The 22,721-nt window shown below is 38.9% G+C and overlaps 1 protein-coding gene across 5 annotated transcripts in view; it reads right to left on the bottom strand.

Moving 5' to 3' along the window:
* Window positions 1–752: 752 nt before the first annotated feature.
* Window positions 753–22,721, bottom strand: part of PPP2R3B (protein phosphatase 2 regulatory subunit B''beta) — a 47,915-nt gene continuing 25,946 nt past the window's right edge. For 4 of the 5 annotated variants that reach the window (XM_052664829.1, XM_052664830.1, XM_052664828.1 and 1 more), the window contains exons 3-14: window positions 19,618–19,803; window positions 17,825–17,928; window positions 17,174–17,276; window positions 15,891–15,965; window positions 12,434–12,520; window positions 11,862–12,018; window positions 10,700–10,748; window positions 9,688–9,777; window positions 8,527–8,702; window positions 5,430–5,548; window positions 5,149–5,255; window positions 753–1,931 (exon numbers count right to left, since the gene is read on the bottom strand). In XM_052664829.1, the coding sequence (XP_052520789.1) occupies window positions 1,787–1,931; window positions 5,149–5,255; window positions 5,430–5,548; window positions 8,527–8,702; window positions 9,688–9,777; window positions 10,700–10,748; window positions 11,862–12,018; window positions 12,434–12,520; window positions 15,891–15,965; window positions 17,174–17,276; window positions 17,825–17,928; window positions 19,618–19,803 (1,398 nt within the window). In that variant the 3' untranslated portion in view covers window positions 753–1,786. The remainder of the gene's footprint in view (window positions 1,932–5,148; window positions 5,256–5,429; window positions 5,549–8,526; window positions 8,703–9,687; window positions 9,778–10,699; window positions 10,749–11,861; window positions 12,019–12,433; window positions 12,521–15,890; window positions 15,966–17,173; window positions 17,277–17,824; window positions 17,929–19,617; window positions 19,804–22,721) is intronic. The other variant, XM_052664831.1, reaches the window with a different exon arrangement.

The raw sequence follows: 22,721 nt of genomic DNA, 5'->3' as shown, positions 1-22,721 counted from the left end.
GAGGCAATTCATTAACCACAAAGTAGCAATAATAGCTTCTGTGCTACAGCCTTTGCAGAGAAAATGGTGCTGTTTGGTAGAGAAATGTGGTCAGAGAGGCCTTTGCTGTAGGTGCCTGTGGATGAGTGGTTGTAAGAAACTGGCTTCCAGCTGAAGGATTTCAAGCGGAGCAAAGCAGAATGCCACAATCTCTGAACAGCAACACAAGCTCAGGATTATCTTCTGAAAGAGCCCTTCCTCATGGCAACTTCAGGGAGCACAGCTTAAATCCTTTGGTCTTGCTCTTTACTGTTTTAAAGCCCAAAATGACAGGGATGCAGCGACAGGAAAGTATCTATCAAACATTTTGAGAGATCTGAAATGGGACATGCAAGGTTCTGTAAAGATTGCAATAGCAGCCCACAGGTTTATTTTTTGAAACCCCTCAGAGCAGTATTGAAGAGGGCTGCACTGCCCTGGTCAGACTGACTACAGGCAGGAGCTGATTGCTGTCATTACTGAAGCTGCACAGGGCTGCAGGGCTCTGGGTGAGGGCGTGTGATGAGCAGAGCAGATCTCTGTCCCACATCCAGCTGTTCAGCATCACCACCTCTGGGATGAGAAAAGGCTGCTAGAGCTCAATTGCTCTGAATATGCAGCTTGGTGTAATTATCTAACCAGACTGCATACATTTGTAACTCACAAGAACCATTTAAGGTATTTAATAGGAAGTTAATTATATGTAGTACATAACATTAATTAGAACCATTACATTACACGTATGAAAATCTTTATTTGCAAATACAAACATGATTTTAAAACACTTTAAGCAGATCTACACTGCAACCAAAAAATAACTTACATCTCTCTGTCCATTTTTTTTCCCAACACAATCTGTTTAACAGTGAGGCAACAATTTCAAGCTGCTGTGACACTGAATGAATATCCATGGAATGTGTCAATAGCAAACAACTGAAGGGGAGGGACAGACAAAAGCACTGAATGCCCACAACAAATTAGTGCACATCACTGATCAGGTAACATTTATACAAAGGATTTTTAAAAAATTGGTTCCTTCTACAAGAATTCAACACTCTCATTTTGGATCAAGTATGAACACGAACAGACTTCACTATTAAATCGTCTCTTTATAATGAATGTCAACGAAAACACTGAAGTTTAAAAGGCCAAGCAAGTTAAAGTTGAGGCAAATAAGGACTGTGCAGAGAAGGGAGGCGACTTGTTTCTGGCATTAGTTTTCCTCATGCACCAAAATGCCCAGCTTGTCCCCTGAAACTATCTGTAAGAAAGAGACGAATCCCACGCTCACAGTGACATCTCTTCCTTGGCAAGGCAGAAAAGCCCTACAACCTGTGTGAGCACAGGCGCACACCTGGCTGGCAGTGCACGGCCTCCTCCCCTCCCGCAGCAGTACAGGAATACCTATTTACATAAGGGATGGAGATGGTCAGCGCACCACACGCCACCTTACAAGTACAGAGTTGTTTTAAAAACAGTAGGTTTACCCTCGAGTCAAATAGTGTTATTCTTCCAAGAAGGAATTATGCAACATCTGTAAATAAATATTTTAATCTATTTTACAAACTATAGAGTATTGAATAAATACAAAAAGTTTCGTCATTCCATACAAATGCGTTTCTTTTATGTAAAAGGTAGTCTGGTGATTAAATACTTTTAGCACAAAACTAAGCTGAGTTCCTGGAACCAAAACCCACTGAAACATATAGGTGTGTAGCAGACCTGCTGCAGACTGTCCCTTCTCTTCGGCAAGTGATGACTGCAACCGCTACTCAAAGTCCTCTTCGTAGTCGTATTCGTCCAAGTCTACATCAGCCAGATGGGAAGGCATTTCAAAAAAAGGTCTTTTTTCCATTTGATACTTCAGGACATTGGCCTTCTGATGGTCTACAGGATTCAGTTCAGCCTCGTATCTGCGAACAGGTGACAAAGTTTGGGTGTGTTAGGAGGTGCCTAATGAAGCAGGCGTGAGTACAAGGAAGTCAGAGGAAACAAGAAGCAGGAAAACAAAAGCTGACCATTTACTGACAACCATCTGCTGATCATGGTGGCTAACAAAGCGTGTAGCTAATGTCAGTGAATGCTAGCACTGGAGAAAGATCTGCTTCAGTGCTGTTCAGGGACCAGTCTAATGTCTGGGGGTAGCGAGGCCCCACAGAGGGATCTGGACAGGCTGGAGAGCTGGGCTGAGGGCAATGGGATGAGTTTCAGCAAGGCCAAATGCCGGGTCCTGCACTTTGGCCACAGCAACCCCACTACAGGCTTGGGGCGGTGTGGCTGGAGGACTGTGTAGAGGAAATGGACCTGGGGTATTGATTGATGCTCGGCTGGACATAAGCCAGCAGTGTGCCCAGGTGGCCAAGAAGGCCAATGGCATCCTGGCTTGCATCAGGAACGGTGTTGCCAGCAGGAACAGGGCAGTGAAATGATTGTCCCCCTGTACTCAGCTCTGGTGAGGCCGCACCTCGAGTGCTGTGTGCAGTTTTGGCCCCTCGCTGCAAGAAAGACATTGAGGCTCTGGAGCGGGTTCAAAGGAGGGCAAAAGGAGGGTGAGGGGTCTGGAGCACAGGGCTTATGGGGAGCAGCTGAAGGAGCTGGGAATGTACAGCCTGGAGAAGAGGAGGCTCAGGGCAGACCTCACTACTTCTATAACTACCTGAAGGGAGGCTGTAGTGAGCTGGGGGTCAGCCTCTTCTCTTGTGTAACTGGTGACAGAATTACAAGGAATGGCTTCAAGCTGCGCCAGGGGAGATTCAGGCTGGACGTTAGGAAATACTGCTTTTCTGAAAGAGTGGTCAGGCACAGGAATGGGCTGCCAGGGAGGTGGTGGAGTCACCGACCCTGGAGGTGTTTAAGGAACGTTTGGATTTTGTGCTGAGGGACATGGTTTAGTGAGAACTATTGGTGATAGGAGGGTGGCTGGACTGGATGATCTTGAAGGTCTTTTCCAACCTTGGTGTTTCCATGATCAAAGAATGGACCATTTCCTGGGCTAGGCCAACTGCAGTTCATGTATGTCTCTCCAAGTGCTACTGAATCTCAGCTCAGCATGGGATTATTTCCATCTACTCAACAAGATTAGGCAACAAAGCAGCTTCAGACACTGCAGTATCTGTCCAGCACAAAACCTTCATTTCCTGCTGCATTCTTCAAATTTGACTTACAATGGTATTATGTGGTGATAAGGAGAAGCATTCTTTCAGAGAATGACAGCGCAGAGAAGTGTTAAACACTAGAAAGCCATCACAAACACTAACAGAGTAGAATAATAGAATCATAGAATTGCTCAGGTTGAAAAAGACCTTGAAGGTCACTGAGTCCATCCACAACCTAACCAAACTGCCCTAAAGAGCAGCAAGAACATCAGAGGCAGGAGGAAAGAAACATTTTCATTTGTGAATGTGATTCCATTGAATAGCTTCATAGACAAATCTATTAACCCAGCTTCAGTAACATTCCTGGTAAACCTAACACTTTGTGGCAACACTAGCTAAAGATCAGGCTGAGTAAAAAACAGTTTGAATCACCCCCTCCCTTTAAAAAACATTATTTTGCCCTTCCCAAAATTGTTAAAATCTACAAAATAGGAAATAAAAACTCACTCTAAGAGTTGCTTTACTGAATTATGATTAAAAAAAAAAAGAAAAAGAGGGTTTGGAAAACATGTATATTCTACCAAAACGACCATGTTGACATGCAACCCTTCAATTTATAGCATTCTACAAGAATTAATTCTACCTTTCAGAGAAGGACTTTCTTTCTTTAAATAAATGCTAACATCCCAAATGTAGCTTTTTAATTCGCCTGTTGCATAGCAATACAGAGAGATGACAACAGCTTTTCCAGTCATCAAAAATAAAGGACAGCACAGATACTATTTGTAGGCTCTGTCTGTCCTGTGCTCAGAAGACAGTTATTCAAACACTATCAAACCAAATGCAAATTCCCATCTCTTTCCAAGCTCTTCTTTCTTCATGGAATACAACTTTCACTCCAAGATACAAAAAGAAATTTGAAAATGCTCTCCCCTTTTCACATATTATAAATCACAGAATGTCTTGGGTTGGAGGGAACCTTAAAGACAGTCTTGTCCCAATCCCCTGCTGCACGCAGGGACACCTTCCACTGCCACCCAGGGTCTCATCCAACCTGGCTGTGAACACTTGGAGGGATGGGGCATACAATTCTCCAGGCAGCCTGTGCCACTGCCAGAATTTCTTCCTCATGTCTCATATAAACCCTGCCCTCTTCTAGTTTAAAACTATCACCCCTTGCCATTATCACTACAATCTTTGTTAAAATGTCCTTCCCCAGCTTTCTTGTGGTCTCCCCTTAAGGCACTGGGAGGCTGCTTTAAGGTTTCCCCCCAGAACTGACTCTTCCCCAGGCTCAACAAGACCAGTTCCCTCAACCTTCCCTCATAGGAGAGATGCCCTCTGTTCATCTCTGTGGCCTCGCTCTGGACCTGCACCAACAGCTCCATGTCTTTCTTGTGTTGGGACTCCCAGAGCTGAAAGCAGATGGGGTCTCATGAGGGCAGAGGCTATGGAAGGAAAATCACCTCCCTCTCCCCCCTGCCCACACATCTTATGATGCAGCCCAATATACAGCTGGCTTTCTGGGCTGTGAGGGCACCTCATCGCTGCCTCATATCAAGTTTTCCTTCCACCAATGCCACTAAGCCTTCTTCTGAAGAGACACTCATTCCACTCATCATCTAGCCTCTATCCGTGCGTGGGATTGCCCCAGCCCTAGAGCAGGCTCTTCCTTGCACCTGGCCTTGTCGAACTCGATAAGGTTTGCACAAGGCCACCTCTTCAGCAGGTCAGTCTCTCTGGATGGCATTCCTTCCCTCCACCACCTTTACTACACCACAAAACTTGGCTTTTCACAAACTTGCTGAGGCTGCACGCAATCCCACTCCCTATGTCAACAGTGATGATATTAAACAGCACCAGTCTCGACATGGACTGTTCAGGGCCACCACTCATTATCAGAGCACTTAAATTACTCCTTCCTCCACCACAGGCAACAACACTAGTCTGGAAAAATAGCATGAATGACAGTAGTGGTGGTGAGGTTCTGCAACAGCATAAAGGCCAAGTACCAGCTCAGCTGTTACATTCTTACCCGTCATTCCACTGGTCACTTGCTGCCTCTTCTGCTACCAAGATGTCATACTCTTCAGCAGCATACTTCTCCCAGTCAGAGACTTCTGGACTTTCACCTTCACTCTCCTAAGCAATCACATTGCAAGTTAGACAAAATTATAACGACAATTATATTATCATTACCACATACTAATTGTAATGATTACAATGTAGTGATAATTATATTAATGACTTAAGTATGCAGCTAGAAAGATTATTTATTATTATTTATTATTATTTATTTTACAGCTTCATACTCACCCGCAAAATAGAAAATTGATCCTTCTGTTCATGGTCGAGGTATTTTTCAATGTTGAAAAAGGTATCAAAAAACACATTTGTCAACTTACATCTCTTTAAATCATGCAGAGTAATTTTTCCTGCACACAAGATAGAAGATATTTAAAGCTGTGATTATCCTTTCTCCAAAAGGGAGAAATGCTACTCAGAAGTTATTGTTATGCTTAAGAACAGTTGCTACTGATGCTCAACACAATAGGAGATCCAAATAGGTGAAATATGTAACAATTTATTGCAGATATTTTCCTTTGCTTTCAATATATTGGAGTGAGATGCAGATCTACCACACCTAGATTTAAAAAAAACATTCAAGCTAATTGAGATTCCTCAAGAGAGAGATGCCTCCAGTGAGCTTCCTTGCCAAAGTGTTTAGGCAGCAGGTAGGAAGCTCCTCTGGCAGCATCCCTCTCCCTTCCCTGTATGACAGTGGCTCCCCTTTCTTTTAGCCTGAATTATTCTGCATTACATAAGTGAAAGTAACCCCCATCTTACTGAGCTCCTTCAGCTCTCCCTTGGATAAGAACTTCTATTTGACCTGAACATTCAAGTGTGTATTTTAGACCTGAGAGTGTGACTGTGCTTCATGTAAATGAGCTTTTTACAGAGAGTAGTTTTTCTTATTTGCCCAGCTTGACCAGTATTTACTGCTTGAGTGATAGGCTAAGAATTCAGAGGTGTTTTGTTTCATGAAGTGATTCTTAAAAATCCTCCCAGCAATGGATAACAAAGCATTGGAAATATCTACTGAGTTGCTTGAAAATGTTACCTTATTTCAAGGCTGACTATTGAACAGAGAGATTGAAAAACATCAGATGTGCAAGTAAGGACAGATGGCTATTGCTGAAAGTTAGGAATTTATTAATATGCTTTATCTAGGGCTGGTCTTCCACTGTCTGTCAAAGAGCAGCCAACTGCAGATGTTATGGAAGAGCTCAATAGAAGCCAGACTTAGAACGGTATTTCCTCAGCTTAGTGACCCAGCTTAGCAGCCTTTAACAATGTATGGCTCAAGGGCACTGGAGGGAAGTCGAGGTCTTTGAATCTCAATCCCATTTGGAAATGCTTGCCACACATCTGCCACCATCTGCGTGTATTCTGTCTAGCTTACAGCTGATGCTCCAGAACATCATAAAGCCCTCACGGCACCTGTGTCGTATCTGTCAGACCCACACAGATGTCTGATGTATCAGGTCATCTCAAGTGGCAGCATCTCTCCACAACCAAGCAACTGATTGTGAGTCCTAGTTATATAAGCTCCCAATTTAAGTGCGGCACCTATATTTGGTTCACCAATTTGCTCTCTAGTTTCCATTTACTGCAATGGGAGCTTAGATACCTAACACTCATGTAGACACCCACATTGTCTCTCAGAGACCAACGAGACCAGAATGAAATCAAGATTGCTAAATTTAGGTCTCTACAAACTCAAGAATTTGCTTTTTGGTACACAAGGCATCTTGTAACAAACTGTACCATACTGTACGATATTAGCTTTTGTTTCAAATCTACCAACTGAAGCATCAATTGATGAAGCTAGTTTTGTGTCAGGAAAACAATAGAAGAGCTTTTCTTAATTCTTCTTTTCCACATCATTCAGGTTTCATGAAAACCCATCAAATCTTCACAGTCTGTTTTTGCTTTCATTGTCCCATACAACTCTTTCCCCTGGCTAAGGCCTTTCACAACCTCCTTATACTATCTACATCGTACGTAAGAGACACAAATCTCATCGATCTGAGACACTACCAAAAATGTCTTTCAGAAGCATTTGGAAGGGACACCTTAAGTCTGGGATATTACTGTAGGCAACCATTTAATTTTTCTTAAGTGTTTATTTCACTTAATCTTTAATCCTCCCTCACCTTGAATTACACATGCTGATCTTGGGCTTAATTCCACAGATATCTAGAACTAAAGCTTCCAGCTGAAACATACATGTTACATCTTTTTCATTTACAATTTTATCACCTTTATGCGTTTTCACCTAGCAAATTCATATTAACTTTATTTAAATCATCAAGTGAAGCTGTGAGTTCTCTTGAGCAAATTTTGAGTTATTTCAATTCTCTTAGTATGTGAAACTTCACGTCTCCATAAAAGTCAAGTGCCTTTCTTTCAACAAAAGAAAGTTTCTGGTAATTTTAATACTGGAAAGGAAGTGGGCGACAAGCAGAACTATTAATTTATACTCCAACCATAATTTTGTAGATAGTAAACAGAGTAAGCCTCTTACGCACTACTGAAGTGACTCTTGAAATAATAGTAGGCAAAAGTCAACTCCTCATCTAGAAGAGTGCACAAATGCAAGACTTCAGCACAACATTATATTTGGTAATCAGAAGCACAGACGTTCAACAATTTCTTTTCACCATGAACACAGCAGACATGAGCGTACGTGGTAGAGGTTACTGCTCCTATCAAACACTTCAAGGACAAATATGCAAGTTCCACATTTACGGCGATCCAGAGTCTGTATAAGAATAGCAACCAGACTGCGTGCCAAATCCTTTTACACACTGAAGTTCACATTAAAAAGCATAGCCATAAAAAGGATTATCAGCACTAAGTCCGGACGTGTGTTCAGATGTTAGGTTTAGATACGTGCCAACCTCAGTTGCATTGAGTTCAAGAAATCCTTGAAAACTTGTTCATCCCAGCTACAAAAAAGTTTTATCAAACTTATGTGACCAATATCAGAAACAGCACATGGGGTAGAAGCCATGAGCATGCAGTATGCTTCTCTTCAACAACGCAGCAATATGCAATATCACCTCAGCCAGATAGTGAAAAAGACCTCATCAAAAAGATTTGAGAATAACATGGCTATTATCCATTAAAATGGATATTTTTAAGCAGCATATTCAATGTTAGTACTGAAATGAACGCTTGCCCATCCTTGGAAGATCATTCAACTAATAAACACCACTTTTATGCACCAACAGACTTTTAGATAGATGACCATCCAAAGGCTTATTTTTGGTATGACCACGCTGTTAGTGGTTCTCTAGATCTTTATCCAGAAAAGCAGGAGTTACAGAATGGAAAAGGGTTTTACTACCTTCACATTGTGGCTTCACAAGATCCAGCATCTGGCACAAACAGTCTTCAAATGGCAAGGGTTCTATGGCCATGTTATCTAATTTTTGGCACTGTTCTTCATAAAAATACTCCAATTCATACATAGACAGAGCACCATCTCCATCAAGATCCATGCAGCGAAACCAGTATTCAATGCTGAAATTCAATAATTAACAGCAACAAGCAGTTTACACAAGCATGCAAGAATTTTCAGAATTTACAGTGCTTGTTTAATAGGCTATTCTACATACAGATGCAAAACTAGTTTTAAGACTACATTCCATAATGTCATGGAAGTCACTCAACATGAAAAACTGTCCTGATAACAGTTTTGGTATTTGTCCTTTCATGTAACATTATTTGCATCTGAAAATGCACTTTTTAGTTGTGAGGGAGTGAGGAAGGAGAAAACTTAAACATGTGGCTTTACATAAAAGTCACAGAATCACAGAATGGCCTGGGTTGAAAGAGACCTCAAAGATCATCTTGTTTCAACCCCCTGCTATGTGCAGGGTGGCCAACCAGCAGACCAGGCTGCCCAGAGCCACATCCAGCCTGGCCTTGAATGCCTCCAGGGATGGGGCATCCACAGCCTCCTTGAGCAACCTGTTCCAGTGCCTCACCACCCTCTGAGTGAAAAACTTCCTCCTGTATCTAAACCTAAATCTCCCCTATCTCAGTTTAAAACCATTCACCTTTCCTATCACTATCAAGCCATGTAAACAGTTGTCGATAGGAGCCAAATGAAAATATAATTTTGTATCAAAACAAGTTTTTTTTTCCATATTGAGCAAGCCAGTAACATATCACGCAGTAAGTTTCTAACAAACATTCTACTACTAATGCTAGCTGTACAGTTCCAATACCACTGGTATCACGAAACAACTGTAGTTCCCTTTGTGTACGAGCTCGACTATAAGTAATCAACCTATAGCACATGAAGAAAAATAGTTATCTGCTTTGATATTAAAGACTTTTATGCAGCAACAATCAAAGACACTGAGAAACAAGAATGATGTAACCAACTGCGCCAGTATTCTACTCATCTTTTTAATTATTTAGTTTCTTAAGTTCCAGCTGAGCATCAGCGGTCTTTTGTATAAGCCAGTCTTTATTTCTGATAAAATAAATGCATTCTTACCTAGTTGGTGTCTTCTTGTCTTCTTCAGATATCAAAAACCAGACAAAATCAGCATAGCTAATTTTTCCATCTTTTTGTGCTTTTCTACCTCTTGACAATCAATGCAGAGAAAAAAAAAAAAAAGAATTTATGTTAAATCATCCAGGCTTTACTAAACAAAGATTATTTTCCTTGGTGCTATTAACTGTTCATCTATCAAAAGACAGAGTGTTTGAAGGTGGCCTATCAGTGACTACGATCATTAAGAAAAAAAGACCTTACGAGTTCTGTTCTGTTGCTACTGCAATAGATATTTAAAGAGGAAGGTGGCAAAAGAACAAAAATGTGTACTAGAAGTGTTGTAAAAAAGAAGAAAAAAAAAAGAAAAGAAAAAGGAGACAGAACATTCATGAAGTATATGTGATAACAAAATGATTTTTCCTACTCATACCACAGAGCTCAGAACCCAAATACATTCAACATGCACAATCAACCTTTCTAGCAAAAAGTTAGGAAAGCAGGTCACAGCTTGTTATGTTTCACTCCTAATCCTTCTCTGCTCACACAGTTGTGTAATCTGTAGACATATCTGTCCACTTCATTTGTTATTCATTTCAGCTTTTGTTATTTCTGTTTACTGACCACATTCTAGACTTATTTTTGCAACCCTGATGCAAGAACTTGTTGCAAATTTGATTGTGCGAGTAGTATTAAAAATCCCAAATCCCTTTGAAAGCTTCTCAGGATTTAAGGATATGAGAACACCACCAGCATTTCTTCCCCTCTTTATTCCCATCCTTGCTATGCCATATGATACTAAGCGATGAGCGCTTGCTGTAATAAAGAAAGACTGAAGATCCTTGGCTGAGCCAAAGCTTTCAAGAACGCTTGGGAGATTGCTCAGTATTAAATCCTGAAGTTCAGCATTTCATTTCAAGGGGACATTATTTAATTCTGAGGATAATGACACTCAATTTTGCAAGAAAATATATGAATATTAGACTGTGTTTAGATCAGCATGCAAAATAATTACCTTGTTACTGCTCCTGAGAAGATCCTCTCTATCATTCTATTTGATATTGCTGTGAAAGAAAGATTTAAAATCCTATCAGTGGTGCACGTGTTACTTTTACCATGTACTGTCTAGCTGAAAAGTTTATCAGAAACCTCATATATAAACATCTGTAAGAAGGATCACCTACAGTGCTCATTAATTCTTTTGAGCCTTGAACCAACCAACTTTGAATTCAGACGATGCAGAAACAGTAACACAGCAAAAGTAATAAAATTGGCTGATTAGTAAGATGGCATTTATTAGTTCTTTGACAAGTAAATCATGTTTTCAAGTGCCATTATAGTTTCAAGTGCCCTTGCTTTTGGCAAATTGTGTGTGCATGTGTGTGTGTGTATTTATAAACAGTGTGCCTACTAGAGCAACCTCACAAATGAAATAATCCTGCCTCAGTGTCCTAAAATAAAGACTTCTACAGGCAAGCTCCCAAAAGCAATCAGAATGATGCTTATTCTTTTTAATCTGGGATAATATTCCATGGTCAGTTAGCATTTGAGTGAACTTTCCAGTCCTGAAGAGGACAATGATGACAAGGGACACAAACCATACAAAAAAAATAACAGCTTCATAAAAGGTAAAATGTTCATACAAGAACATTTAAAATAGGGAGTGTGCAAGAATACAGAATCTTAGTGACTGTATATTTTGAATATAGAAAATAGAAAGCTACTAAATGACATTTAAAGAAAACATACTGCAGCTGAATAAACTAAAATAAGCAAAGTAACAACATATATTTGCCCTACTTTTTTCTCCTTCCATACCTTGCCATAAATGTCATACTACTTTAAGAGTAACAGATTGTTTCCAAAACAATCCCCCACTGATAATACATCAAGACTTAAATTTCTAAGTGTGTAGACTTGATCTCAAGGGGTGAAAAGTGACCTATTTCCTCCTCTACTTCTTTGTCAGGATCAGAATTCAGAGTTTTCTTCCAATCTGGTATTCCTGAACACAAAGCAGGATCGGAGCTTACTTGTCCTGCTTTATTCCCCTAAGCAAGGAGGATCAGCTACAGGAACAGACTCCTGAACACTGGCCTTTGCAGTTAACCACTTGTTCAGTTGAAAGCTTGCAAGTAATTTAACACATGTAAAGAAAGATGCTTCATTTGTCATACCATGATCATTATGTCGAGCTAAATCCTTCCGATCAATATAGAGGTCATGGTCTGTATCCAGCTCCCAAAATTTGCAATAGATAACATAAAAATGTTCATATGAGAAGTACTCTGTCAGCTGGTTAATATCAGCTTCCTCTTCCAATAATGCCACATTCTATTATCAGAAGGATAAACAGAACACATTAAAGAATTTTTAAGACAGCTGCTGAATCATCTGAGTTCTGATAACCAGACTAATATTACTGTTACCTAACAGTATGTCAGTGGAAGAATCATGAGCTTCTGAGACGATGTGCATCACACAGCATGACAGCAAAGACTTAACAGACAAGGTTGAAAGCTAAAGTATCCACAGAAGAACGAGATCAGCTAGACTTTTGCTTATCAGAGTTGCACATATGCAGATCTACATAAAATGACATTTAAGCATATTCTACAGTAGGAGAATTAATATAATCTAGTCCCTACTAGATTTTGCAAGAGAAGGAAATGCCTATCTTACTCCCTAAAGCATTTAGTTAGTGCTTGTTTTAAACTTGCGAAGACATCTTACAGAAGATGCTACGTACCTGCAAAAAATTGCTTTTCCTGAGCTCATTGCAAGTGATTTTCCCAGACCAGGACCTATTTACTGTATAAAATATTCTCTGTATAACCTGCAAGAAAACAAAAAGGTGATCTCAGGCATGCCATCAGAACAACCTCCTAAGCACTTGTGATCAAAAATGAGTCCTAGCTCAGCTGCATTACAGGACTCCATCTTCCACCCAAATGAACAGCTTACGAGTCTGTTGTTCCCACTACTAATGAGAGAAGCATCAGTGTGCTACATCACATTATCAAGCTATTTCCAGCTATAGCTAAACTAATCCAGGTAGTGTACTGCAATGCTGCAGTACCCACATCCTACACAGTAAATGGGCAGAATTCCTGCATGCTATGCAGAAGATGTTTATCGACAATTTCACTGCCTTCCCATCTTCTAAGATTATAGGCAATAAAGCTATTAATATATTTCATGGCTTCAGATTTAAGGGCCTGTATTTGCTATGAAAGTATTTCATAAATGAAGTGACAGAAATAGAATGGGGTCTGTTTAAAGAAGACCAGAGCACTGGGGGATACCATAACTTCTGATACCATAACCACAAACAGAAGAAACAAACATCTAACAAAAAGAACACTTCCTGCAGGTGGACAGATAATACATTTTTTCCATTTCATTCCATTTAAACCTAGATAAAAAACTGACAGTAGTTATAAAAAACAGCACAGAAGTGATTTCTGAGTAACAAAACTATTAAGAATGACTTTTCTATGACATCAGCGATATTAAAATCAAAATCCTATTCATCCAACTGATTATCCATAGAATCTATTTAAATCAGTTGCACCCGTAGGTCATTTTGATTGATTCATGCATTTAACACAATTTGCTTGGTTTAATTCATGAACATTAGACTTTAAAAGGCCATTTTTCTGTATCTAAAATACTCATTTCAATTATTTTGACTTAAGCACACGAGCATCTCAAATAATTCATTCGGCAGTCACCAGACAAAAAACCTGAGTGTATTATGAGCTGTAATTGCTTAACTGGAGATGAACTGTACCCTGCTGATAAGCTCAATACTGAATGCTGTATATGTACAGCATTTTATGTGCAACAATAGTTACTAGCTAAAAGGCCATCTCTTAAGGAATTCCTTCCCTCCTCCAAACGAAAGGCCTTTTTATTTCAGTTTGCATTACTTCAGATGTGATTGCATTATTATCAGTAGTGTAAAGAAACCAACCGTTCTGAAGTACAAATAGAAGAGCAGCTTTTCCCATGAAGTTTTTAAAATAAAGCTTAAGCTGCCTGTAGGCAGTAAGCTACAGCAAGCTCTGCAGCTCACACTTCGAACAAGAACAGCTGGTTCAATAGATCTAGAAAGGAGAATAGACTGGTCTGCTTTGGGAAGTTAATTAGCCCAATTCTAATTGTGATTTTAGGGAAGGCCCAGATTTTGGCTTACACTACAAAGCAATTTTTTCTAAAAAGGTTTTGCTTTAGCTTTGCAACTTGATCCATCTGCATGTCATTATCTCATCTGTTACACATTTAACTGGTCTAAAAATAAAAACAAAATTGAATGTTTGCTGGAGACAACTGGGAATAGGCATAAAAAATAGTTTTCTAAAGTGAATCAAAGCACAGTACAAGCCAACTGTTTAAGAACTGCCCTCCTTACTATGCTGCACAACAGTTTCTCATAAGGGAGAAGAAATTGTGGAATACAGAGATTGCAATTTCAAGAGTTCACAGGCATACACACAACGTACTTGCAGATTGAATGCAGTATCACATTTGTCAGGACAACAGTTTTTAATGTATTTCAGCTTTCTCTTGAGCAGAGATGCACCAAACCTTACCTCTAGACTGACCCACCAACATAGACCCCTGCCTAGCAGGCAGAACCAAATGCTTATCCTAGACTGACCAACCAACAAGATGCTCTCTTCATTAAAGAGTTAAAGCTTACGTAAGTATGAATACAAATATACAGAGAAACAGGAGAAAAATTGATCTTGCAACTGGCAATAATCAGAAGACATTAAATCTTCAGCTGTAATGCTTACAACATCATTTACATAAATCTTCATGTAGCAAGATTAAAGCTCCCCTGAACGTAAGGATAAAACACCTGATTTTGTCTCAGAGAAAAACCACCTACAGTTATATCAATAGCAGCTTCCAATTCCAAGAATTTTAGAAGACCATGTAGCTCAATTTATCAATAGCAGTTACTCCATCCAGAAATAAGGCATGAAATAACGGCAGAGAGTCCTCTTGTCATTTTAACCTGCAGATTGGCATTTCAAATACTCTTACTATATTCTTACCAATATTGATGTTTTTTCTGGCATTTTGATTACACATAGACTTCTCTTGCAGACTAAGTGTTGTTAGTCAATTACTTGCAGCACTAATTTATTCAACACTGCTAGGCTCAGACCTACTAAAATAAGCTATTCATCCAAAGAAAAGTAACTGGAAATGGCAAAACCTTACCCTTCCTATAACAAGCTTTCACAATTTTTAGAGCAGGCTTTGATACAAACCACAATCTGTTAATAAAGAAAACTACTCACTGTCAGAACATTTCCCTTACATTTGACAAGAAAGTTCTGCGAGCTCATGTAATAATTAAGACAAAAAGCAAAATCTAAAGCACTACTTGATAGGGATCTACTTGATAGGCTGGCAGTCTCTCTATGTAGAATAGGAGAAACCAAAACCAAATACTTAAAAAAACAAAAACAAAAACAAACCAAAAACAGATTTTCTACAATTTAGGTCTGGGTGGAACTATAAGCTGCATGTTGTTTGTCTTTTTTTGTTGTTGGGAAGATCTATTAAACTAGTTTTCACATGCACAGCGAGTGAATGGAATGTCACTCTGTGGAATTTTAATCTTCTGAGACTTCACTGGAATTAGCTGCCTTGTTTACAATTGAGAAAATGTAATGTCACTGATTTTTCCCTTGTGTACAGAAAGAGCACTTCATTCACATCACCATAGGAAGAGAGAAATGGAGCTTCCACATCCCTGGAGATGGATGTGGTAAACAGTCTCAGTATTATCATTATTTTACTTGACACTGAACATAATCATGTGAACACAGACCCTTCTTTCAAAATTTCATTTAATTAATCCCAGACTACAGTCAAGATTCCAATAGTCTATACTGACAATCAAGTCTTTAAGATAGCAATCTGTTCTTTATTTAAATGTTCATTAACTCGTTTTAAACTTATACAATTTGGTGTTTCTCATCCTTGTATTAAGTTCAACAGTTTCTACTATGATACTCCAGAAATTAATTTTCTTCACAATATTTCTAGTCATGTTGACATGAAGACAGGCAGCATACTTAACTTTTCCCCCCCAAAGGACAAAGATGCTTATACATTTTGTCTAATTTTAGTCATTTTCATACTTAGTTGACCAAAAATAGCTTTTCCAAATAAAAAACACTTACTGTGGTAATGTACCGAGAATGAAACTCAGATGCTTCTTTTAAAAACGACAGGCCAGGATGGCTATTTACCACATCCTACACAAAGGAATAACAATATTATGAGCAGCATCCATTAGTGTCTATACAGAACAATGAACACACATTAGCAGATGTCCTCTTCCTTAACTAAAAAACAGTTCAAATGAGCTACAACAATTAATAACTTCATTTGAAGCACACTGTATGCACACTGTTGACACTCAAAAAATAAAATTATCTTTTAAAAGCCATACAAACAGATGATTTCCCATATTTCAAATGGACAGAAGATTTTGAATAAATTGGTCAGGTGAATACTACTGAGGACTGCAATGCTTGTAATTCTGCGTCTGATGATGATTCACTCAAGTCAATTTAGGTTCTAGAAATATATATATCTTTTTGTGCTCTTTGAGAGAAATTGCCTTAGGTCTTGAATACAGAAAAGCAGTTTGCTCTCCAAAGGCCCAAAGGCTGCTCTGAAAGTAATGCCTCCTATTTATTTCCACGGTGTTGCTGTAACAGGTACAAAGAGCACAATAACACTGTCTGATAGAGCAAATTCTCAGCTATCAAACACTGTTTTCAGCACAGTCAGCACCATTAGCTGTGCATTTTTGCCAGCAATGAACAAGAGCCTACATACTGTGCTTCCAAAAATAAAAATAAGAAAAACATCTGCATGGCTATCTGGAACATGGCTTGACTTTCATATCACTGTCGTTACTGCTGAAACACACCACCCACTGCCTCACTGGGCTCACTATCTGGTCTCCTTAAATGTTCACTAAGTGTCAGTGAATGGCATTTTTTCTGAAAATAGGAATTCAGTGACACACATTTGCTTCATGTGTAATTCCATGTTTATTTTGTCTGGCTGCCCATCTGCTGCCATCAGTGGCACCGCAACAAAATATAACAGAATACCGTGGGTAGTTTCAACCTCTACTGCTATCCTTCCAATCCACCTCTGACATTGTGGACTAACATATAACATGAGACATTGCTTTCAGAACAGCCCTCGTAATTTCAACTGCCTTTCAAAACCCTAAAGGTCGTCTGATACTCCTGCAAGCAAGATCCATACATCTTACTGTAGGTCTTAAAAGATCTCACTTGAGTGGATCACACAAAGCAAGTTACACTAAAATATTATTAATAAGCTTTAATGAAGACCATGAAAATGTACAGTTAGCTCAAAAAAGAATTGAAAAAAATTCATAATTTAGTTGTGTTTAGTAGAGCTAGTAATTATTGCAATTTACTTGTAAAAAAGGAATGAAGTCTTCTTGCACTAAGTAGTTGCATCCAGGGTTCATTAGAAGATGAACAAACTTTGCAGCATCATCATAGCAGGTCTGAAGTATTCTGAAATATAAATACATGCATTTACTACTGTACACAGAAAATTGTTGGTACTACTTCATATGGGAATCCTCTGAGGAAGGCCTATGAAACAGCAACCACAACATTTAACTCAAAAGTTAATCACACATGGCAAATGAAGCTACAGGGGAAGTCATCGAGCAGTATCATCTTGTAGGTGGGTACTCCACACAATTGCTTACATGAGAAGACATTTTCCAGTTAGAACTAGAATGTAAGCTAGAAAGATGTAGTTCTGCTCAGAACTGACACCTGCAAGTCACGCCCATGGTTTTCACTTTTCCCATAAATAGCCAGCCATTTATCAAACAATATTTCAAAACCTTTGATCATAACAAGTAAAGATTTGTTTGCTTGTTTTAGAAGGGGTGATATACTTACATTTTCTGACGTACAAGTTTGCTGTCAACAGTTGATTACAGGAAATTCTTTTCTTTCCCTTTATACACTGGATCTCATTCAGAGCTTAAAATACACATTTCAATTAAAGAAATAAAAATACAGTATCTCTGAGAAAGTAATCTACTTACTTCCGCCACATTGCAACAAATTTATGAACTGACACGTATCCCGTTCGTTCACCTCCAGCACAGTAAAACAAAGGACCTTTCCAGTAGAGCGGGCAATCACAAGCCTATAATTAGAGTATACATCAAGTCAACTCATTGATTTTTTTATCCGAGGGCTACTCCCTCATTTATAAATCTCTCAAATTAAGTTTTACAAGCGTTAAGAAAAAACATTAAGGCGACACCATGGGAAAAACCTTTTAGTAACACTGAACATATCTGTAGGGGATTAAAAGCATTTATGATGTATAATAAGCACAGATTATTTATTTATTTTTAAACTGTTTCTGAAACCAGGTGCAACCTTCCAAAATAAGTAGTTTAAAACAACTGCTTTAGGCCAAAGTTCAGTAGAAGAAAGTAAAATATAAGGCAATCCTGCAGCATTCCTAACAGCTGAATGCAGTTACATGTTCATGCTCCAAGCAGCTGAATGGAGTCCATGCTAACAAGCTCTGGTAACGGGCTGGATATGTTTAAGCTGTGTTACTGTTTCTGCTGTCTCAAACTCAAGTTCTGGATGACAGCTAGCATGCATTTGTCTGCCTCAGAAGATATCTCAACTCATCTGCATCCTTGCACACGCAGGCAAATTTTTTATCCCATTTTCAGTAGCAGGTCAGCTGCACTGAGCATCATTTGTATGCTTCACAATACTTACTGGGTATATCCTCCACAATATAAGAATTCTTATGTAACTACAGTGTTGCTTCTGTGTCTGCTTCAAGCTTCGTCTGTCCTAAAGCTATGTGCCTTTTACCTAAATCTAACTGTGACGTGGAGCAGTCAGATGTTCTAACATTTGAAATTCTCATTTGGAACTCACATAAAACTCAGTATTGCAAGATGTGAAAGGTCACTGGAGAAAAAGAACAGATACTTTTCACGCAACACTTTAACTAGCATTTAAAAATGCACATTTTAAAAGTTTGACAAAATTTCCTTGGTCTGAGAGGCTGTAGCCTATCCTTCAGTAGGATGCCTTTCATCACTGAATTGTAGTTGATTGGGCTCTTCCAGCCCTCTTGCGGAAGCATCACATCTACATGGAAAGGAGCTGTGAAACGCTGTGGTTCAGCTTGGCAGTTAAACACTTCCAGGGAGGTAAAATGGGAGTTCATCACTTAATTCTGGTCTACAGAAAAATTTATTTCTATTTTTCTAAACCCTGAGATTTGAAATACAAAGTGACAAGAACAGGAATGAGAACCAAAGGCTCCCGACCAAGATCAATATTTCAAAAGCTAAAATGACATGCTAAATCAATTAGTTATTGTGCATTACATAACACATGAACAATCTTACCTACTTCCTAATTCGGTATTTTGTCACTCTACAGTAACTATAAAATAACTCTTCAATTACGACTGAAGAGTTAAGCTCTCAAGTTGCTAAACCATTCTGTATTTCAGCACCTTTAAAATGGATGCTCACGACACTGTCAAATGAGTAAGCAGCCTTTGAAAGATTTTATACCAAGGACAGTAACATTTTCATCACACAACTAATATCATGTAGGTCAGAAATCAACAGGCATATCAATCTACAAACACGTTTGGTTCTGTGGCTCATTTCATTCCGTAAGCATAATGTAAGGGCATTTTGAGACATGGTTAATACAAAGATTTCCACAACTGTCTTTCTAGCACTACTTAATAGGAGATGAGTACACATAATGCAAGGAAAAGCAGAGAATTCATGTGTTCTTTCCATGGATGTACAGTACTGAAAGCAGTTAGCTAAGAAACTCTCACCTTTGCAACTTTCCCCATGTCATCTAAAGTTGCCCTCTCGTTTGGAAACTGTGAGAAAGTTTTCTCAATTTTGGCAATCACAGCATCTATGTTTACTTTTTCCTTAGGACATCCTCGAGGAAAATAGAAAGTTGGAATGGTTTGACTAAGCGATGGTGGCAAAGTTTCTTCCTTCTTTGTCTGAACCTAAATAGATAAAAACACATTTGACAGTCAGGTACAATGAAGTCACATATATAATAGGCATCCTCAGATAATTTGATTCTCCTGGTATTATCTGTTACAACACACCTTCAAAGAGATTTTTGATGACAGGCTGAATAAGCTATTTAAGAACGAGAGCACACTGGAAAAATTCAGGACTGTTTCCAACTACTGTCATTTAGAAAGATTTCTGGTACATTAATAAGTTAGACAATTTCAACCTTCAACCTATCAAGTTTCAAGATTAATACACTAGACAGCTTTTCAAAAACATCTGAAATACTCAGGTTATCAGTTTCAGAAGAAAAACGTTGAGTTCTAGTTTAGCAGGCAGGACATGAAAGAATTTTCTTTTGAAATACTTCTAGTTTTACAGCTTCTAAGTTCAGAAATAAGCCTGTCTACTTTGTTACAATCACCCTGCTTAGTGCAGCTCCAGAGCAGATGCATTTTTTTGACCCTATAAATGGTTGATTTTTCGTAAGTGAAGTAAATGAGACCGTAGGCTTTATTTTTTTTGTGCGTACTGTACACAACTGTGCCGTATGAGCCTTGAAATGTTTTTCCTCAAGAATTTGTAATACATCACACTACTAAAAATAAGTTATCAATAACAAGCAAAATTATTTCAACTAATTTAACTCCAGTGAAGATGAGCTTACTTTGCATACAGGTGCCGCAAAAAGAAAGTCCAATAACACAGAGAAGCAAAGATAGCAAGCACGATAACGTGATTAAACCAAGCCTTTAGCCTCAAGGCCATTTCCAAATGTAAAAACAAGGGTTAATGCTATACGATAGCTTATTTTAGGGAAAACATGCTGAAGATCCTGAATTACATTTCATTTCCAAGCAGAGTTGAAGGGAAAAAAATAAAAAGATAACTCGAAGAATCCTTGTTTTACTTCCTACCATCTTTGCAAAGGGCCTGTAAAGATGCTCACCCTTAAGGCAGTGAAAGAAATAACTACTTATGGAGAACAGTTTTTAATTTTCAGGGTTCCAACCCAGAAGCTTTTAATGAAAAATAACGTGCTAAAATAGTCTGAATTAACCTTTCCCCTCCTCTAAGCTAGCGCTCCTGTTTCCAGTTGCTGAAGTTCCTCAACTGAGTTACAAGTTTCATTGCCTAAAGGAAAATCATACCTCGAAGCTGTGAAAACTAGAGTCAGACAGCATCTATCACTTTCTAAGAATCCAGCAAATTACAATTTCTGATACTTCATCATTAGTTTAGAGTCTTACTTAACAAAACTTCCATTTAGAACAAAAGTGCCATGAGGTATCAAAAATCCTTTCTAACTGTAGATTCCCAAATCTGGGAGGGAATTAAGACAGCAAAATTTTAACCTTCAAAGCACTGCTACCTTCACCACTACAAATAGCATAAGTGATTGGGTTAATACCTTGTTTAGGTCTAGGAATCCAGCTCTACACATCAGCACTTTTAGTGTGGCTGTTGCAGCTTCCCGATGCAAAGGCAGACTAAAGACTTTCTCCTTGGATTGGTACTATGGAGTCACATAGCTAACATGCTCTCAAGCAATTAAATCTTCTACTTAGCAATTCCCAAGTCTTCTGTTTGCTCCAGAGAGCAAAGTTACTTTATTTCCCCCTTCTCCCCATTTACCCGAGCTGCTCCCCCCCCAGAATTGCTCAAGCTGCCACAAAGGAGCAAGTGTTAATGTGCCTGCTGAGTGAGACAGTCCCATCTGAGCTGAGGACAGGTGTCCATTACAGGCTGCTAATGTGCCCTCCGTGTTTCAGGTAACATGAGGTAAATCAGTATTTTGAGAAAACCTAGGACAGACAGGAAAGGCATTTCAAAATCCATAACTATGAAAGCTTAGAGCTTTAGATCAAAAGAGAAATTTCTTTTAAAAGGAAAAGCAGGGGCAGAGAAAAAACTAAATAGGAAAAGGTCCCAGGAGGAGGAAAGTTATCAACAGAACTATTTGTCCTTTTGAAATTCTGTATTCTTTTCAGAAACTAATCATTTACTTCAGGTATCTTGGTTTACAACATAATAAATTACTTCCATTAGACCATGTTAAAAGCTGCTCTTACATGCATGTGGAAATCTCAGTGTAGGAGTTGCAGTAAGAACTATTCTAGTACGTGCAGCTCGCTTGGACATTAAGTGAGAGTTACACAGTGGAGGTTTTTATTTATGTTAATCTCTTTGCCCATTGTAAATACGTGCCAGATAGTGATTATGAAGAAGAAGATAAGGAACAGATTCAGAACAGAAGATAGAAGTATGTGCAGAAATTTGTTTTTCCTAAGATTCAAGAGTTATGTTTAGGTCTCGTTTTGAATTCAGCTCGTTTAGTTAATACCTAATATTTAATCAGTAATTAATCTGTAAAACTGTATATATTATCTTCAGTTGAAGTATATACACACTGCCCTTGCAAAGTAAAAACCCTCTTTCTATTTTGAAGAATATTGTCCATTGCTACATGCTGGTTTCTCAAAGTAGGTAAGAGGAGGTAGGTAAGAGGAGAAATCATAAAAATGTTTCATTTGCTTTAGAAAGTCTAAGATCTGCTTTTTGGAAGATCGATTTGGTGTCTGCATTCAGGCATCTCATGAGAATACCATCTAGAGGACAATGCAAACTGACACAGAATATTCCCTGTGCCCTCCAGCAGCCAGCTCAGAGCACAGCTCTCACACAGTATCTGCCATGTGGATGTTCTCAGCACACTAACACTTCCTAAATGGCACTAGCAACTTGCTACTGGACAACCAAACTGTGCTGTTAACATCAGTCAACACAGGGATAAGTGCCTGCACCAAAGAAAGAAACAGGTCATCCAAAACGAGCTGCTCCAGCTAATGCACTACAAAGCTAGCATTACACCTCCTCCCTCTCCTCGCCCTCCCAAGAAGGGCCA

Source organism: Tympanuchus pallidicinctus, unplaced genomic scaffold (assembly GCF_026119805.1).
Source record: "Tympanuchus pallidicinctus isolate F22 unplaced genomic scaffold, pur_lepc_1.0 scaffold6, whole genome shotgun sequence".
In the NCBI taxonomy this organism is placed as follows: domain Eukaryota; kingdom Metazoa; phylum Chordata; class Aves; order Galliformes; family Phasianidae; genus Tympanuchus; species Tympanuchus pallidicinctus.
This window is presented reverse-complemented; position numbering and strand designations above follow the sequence as displayed.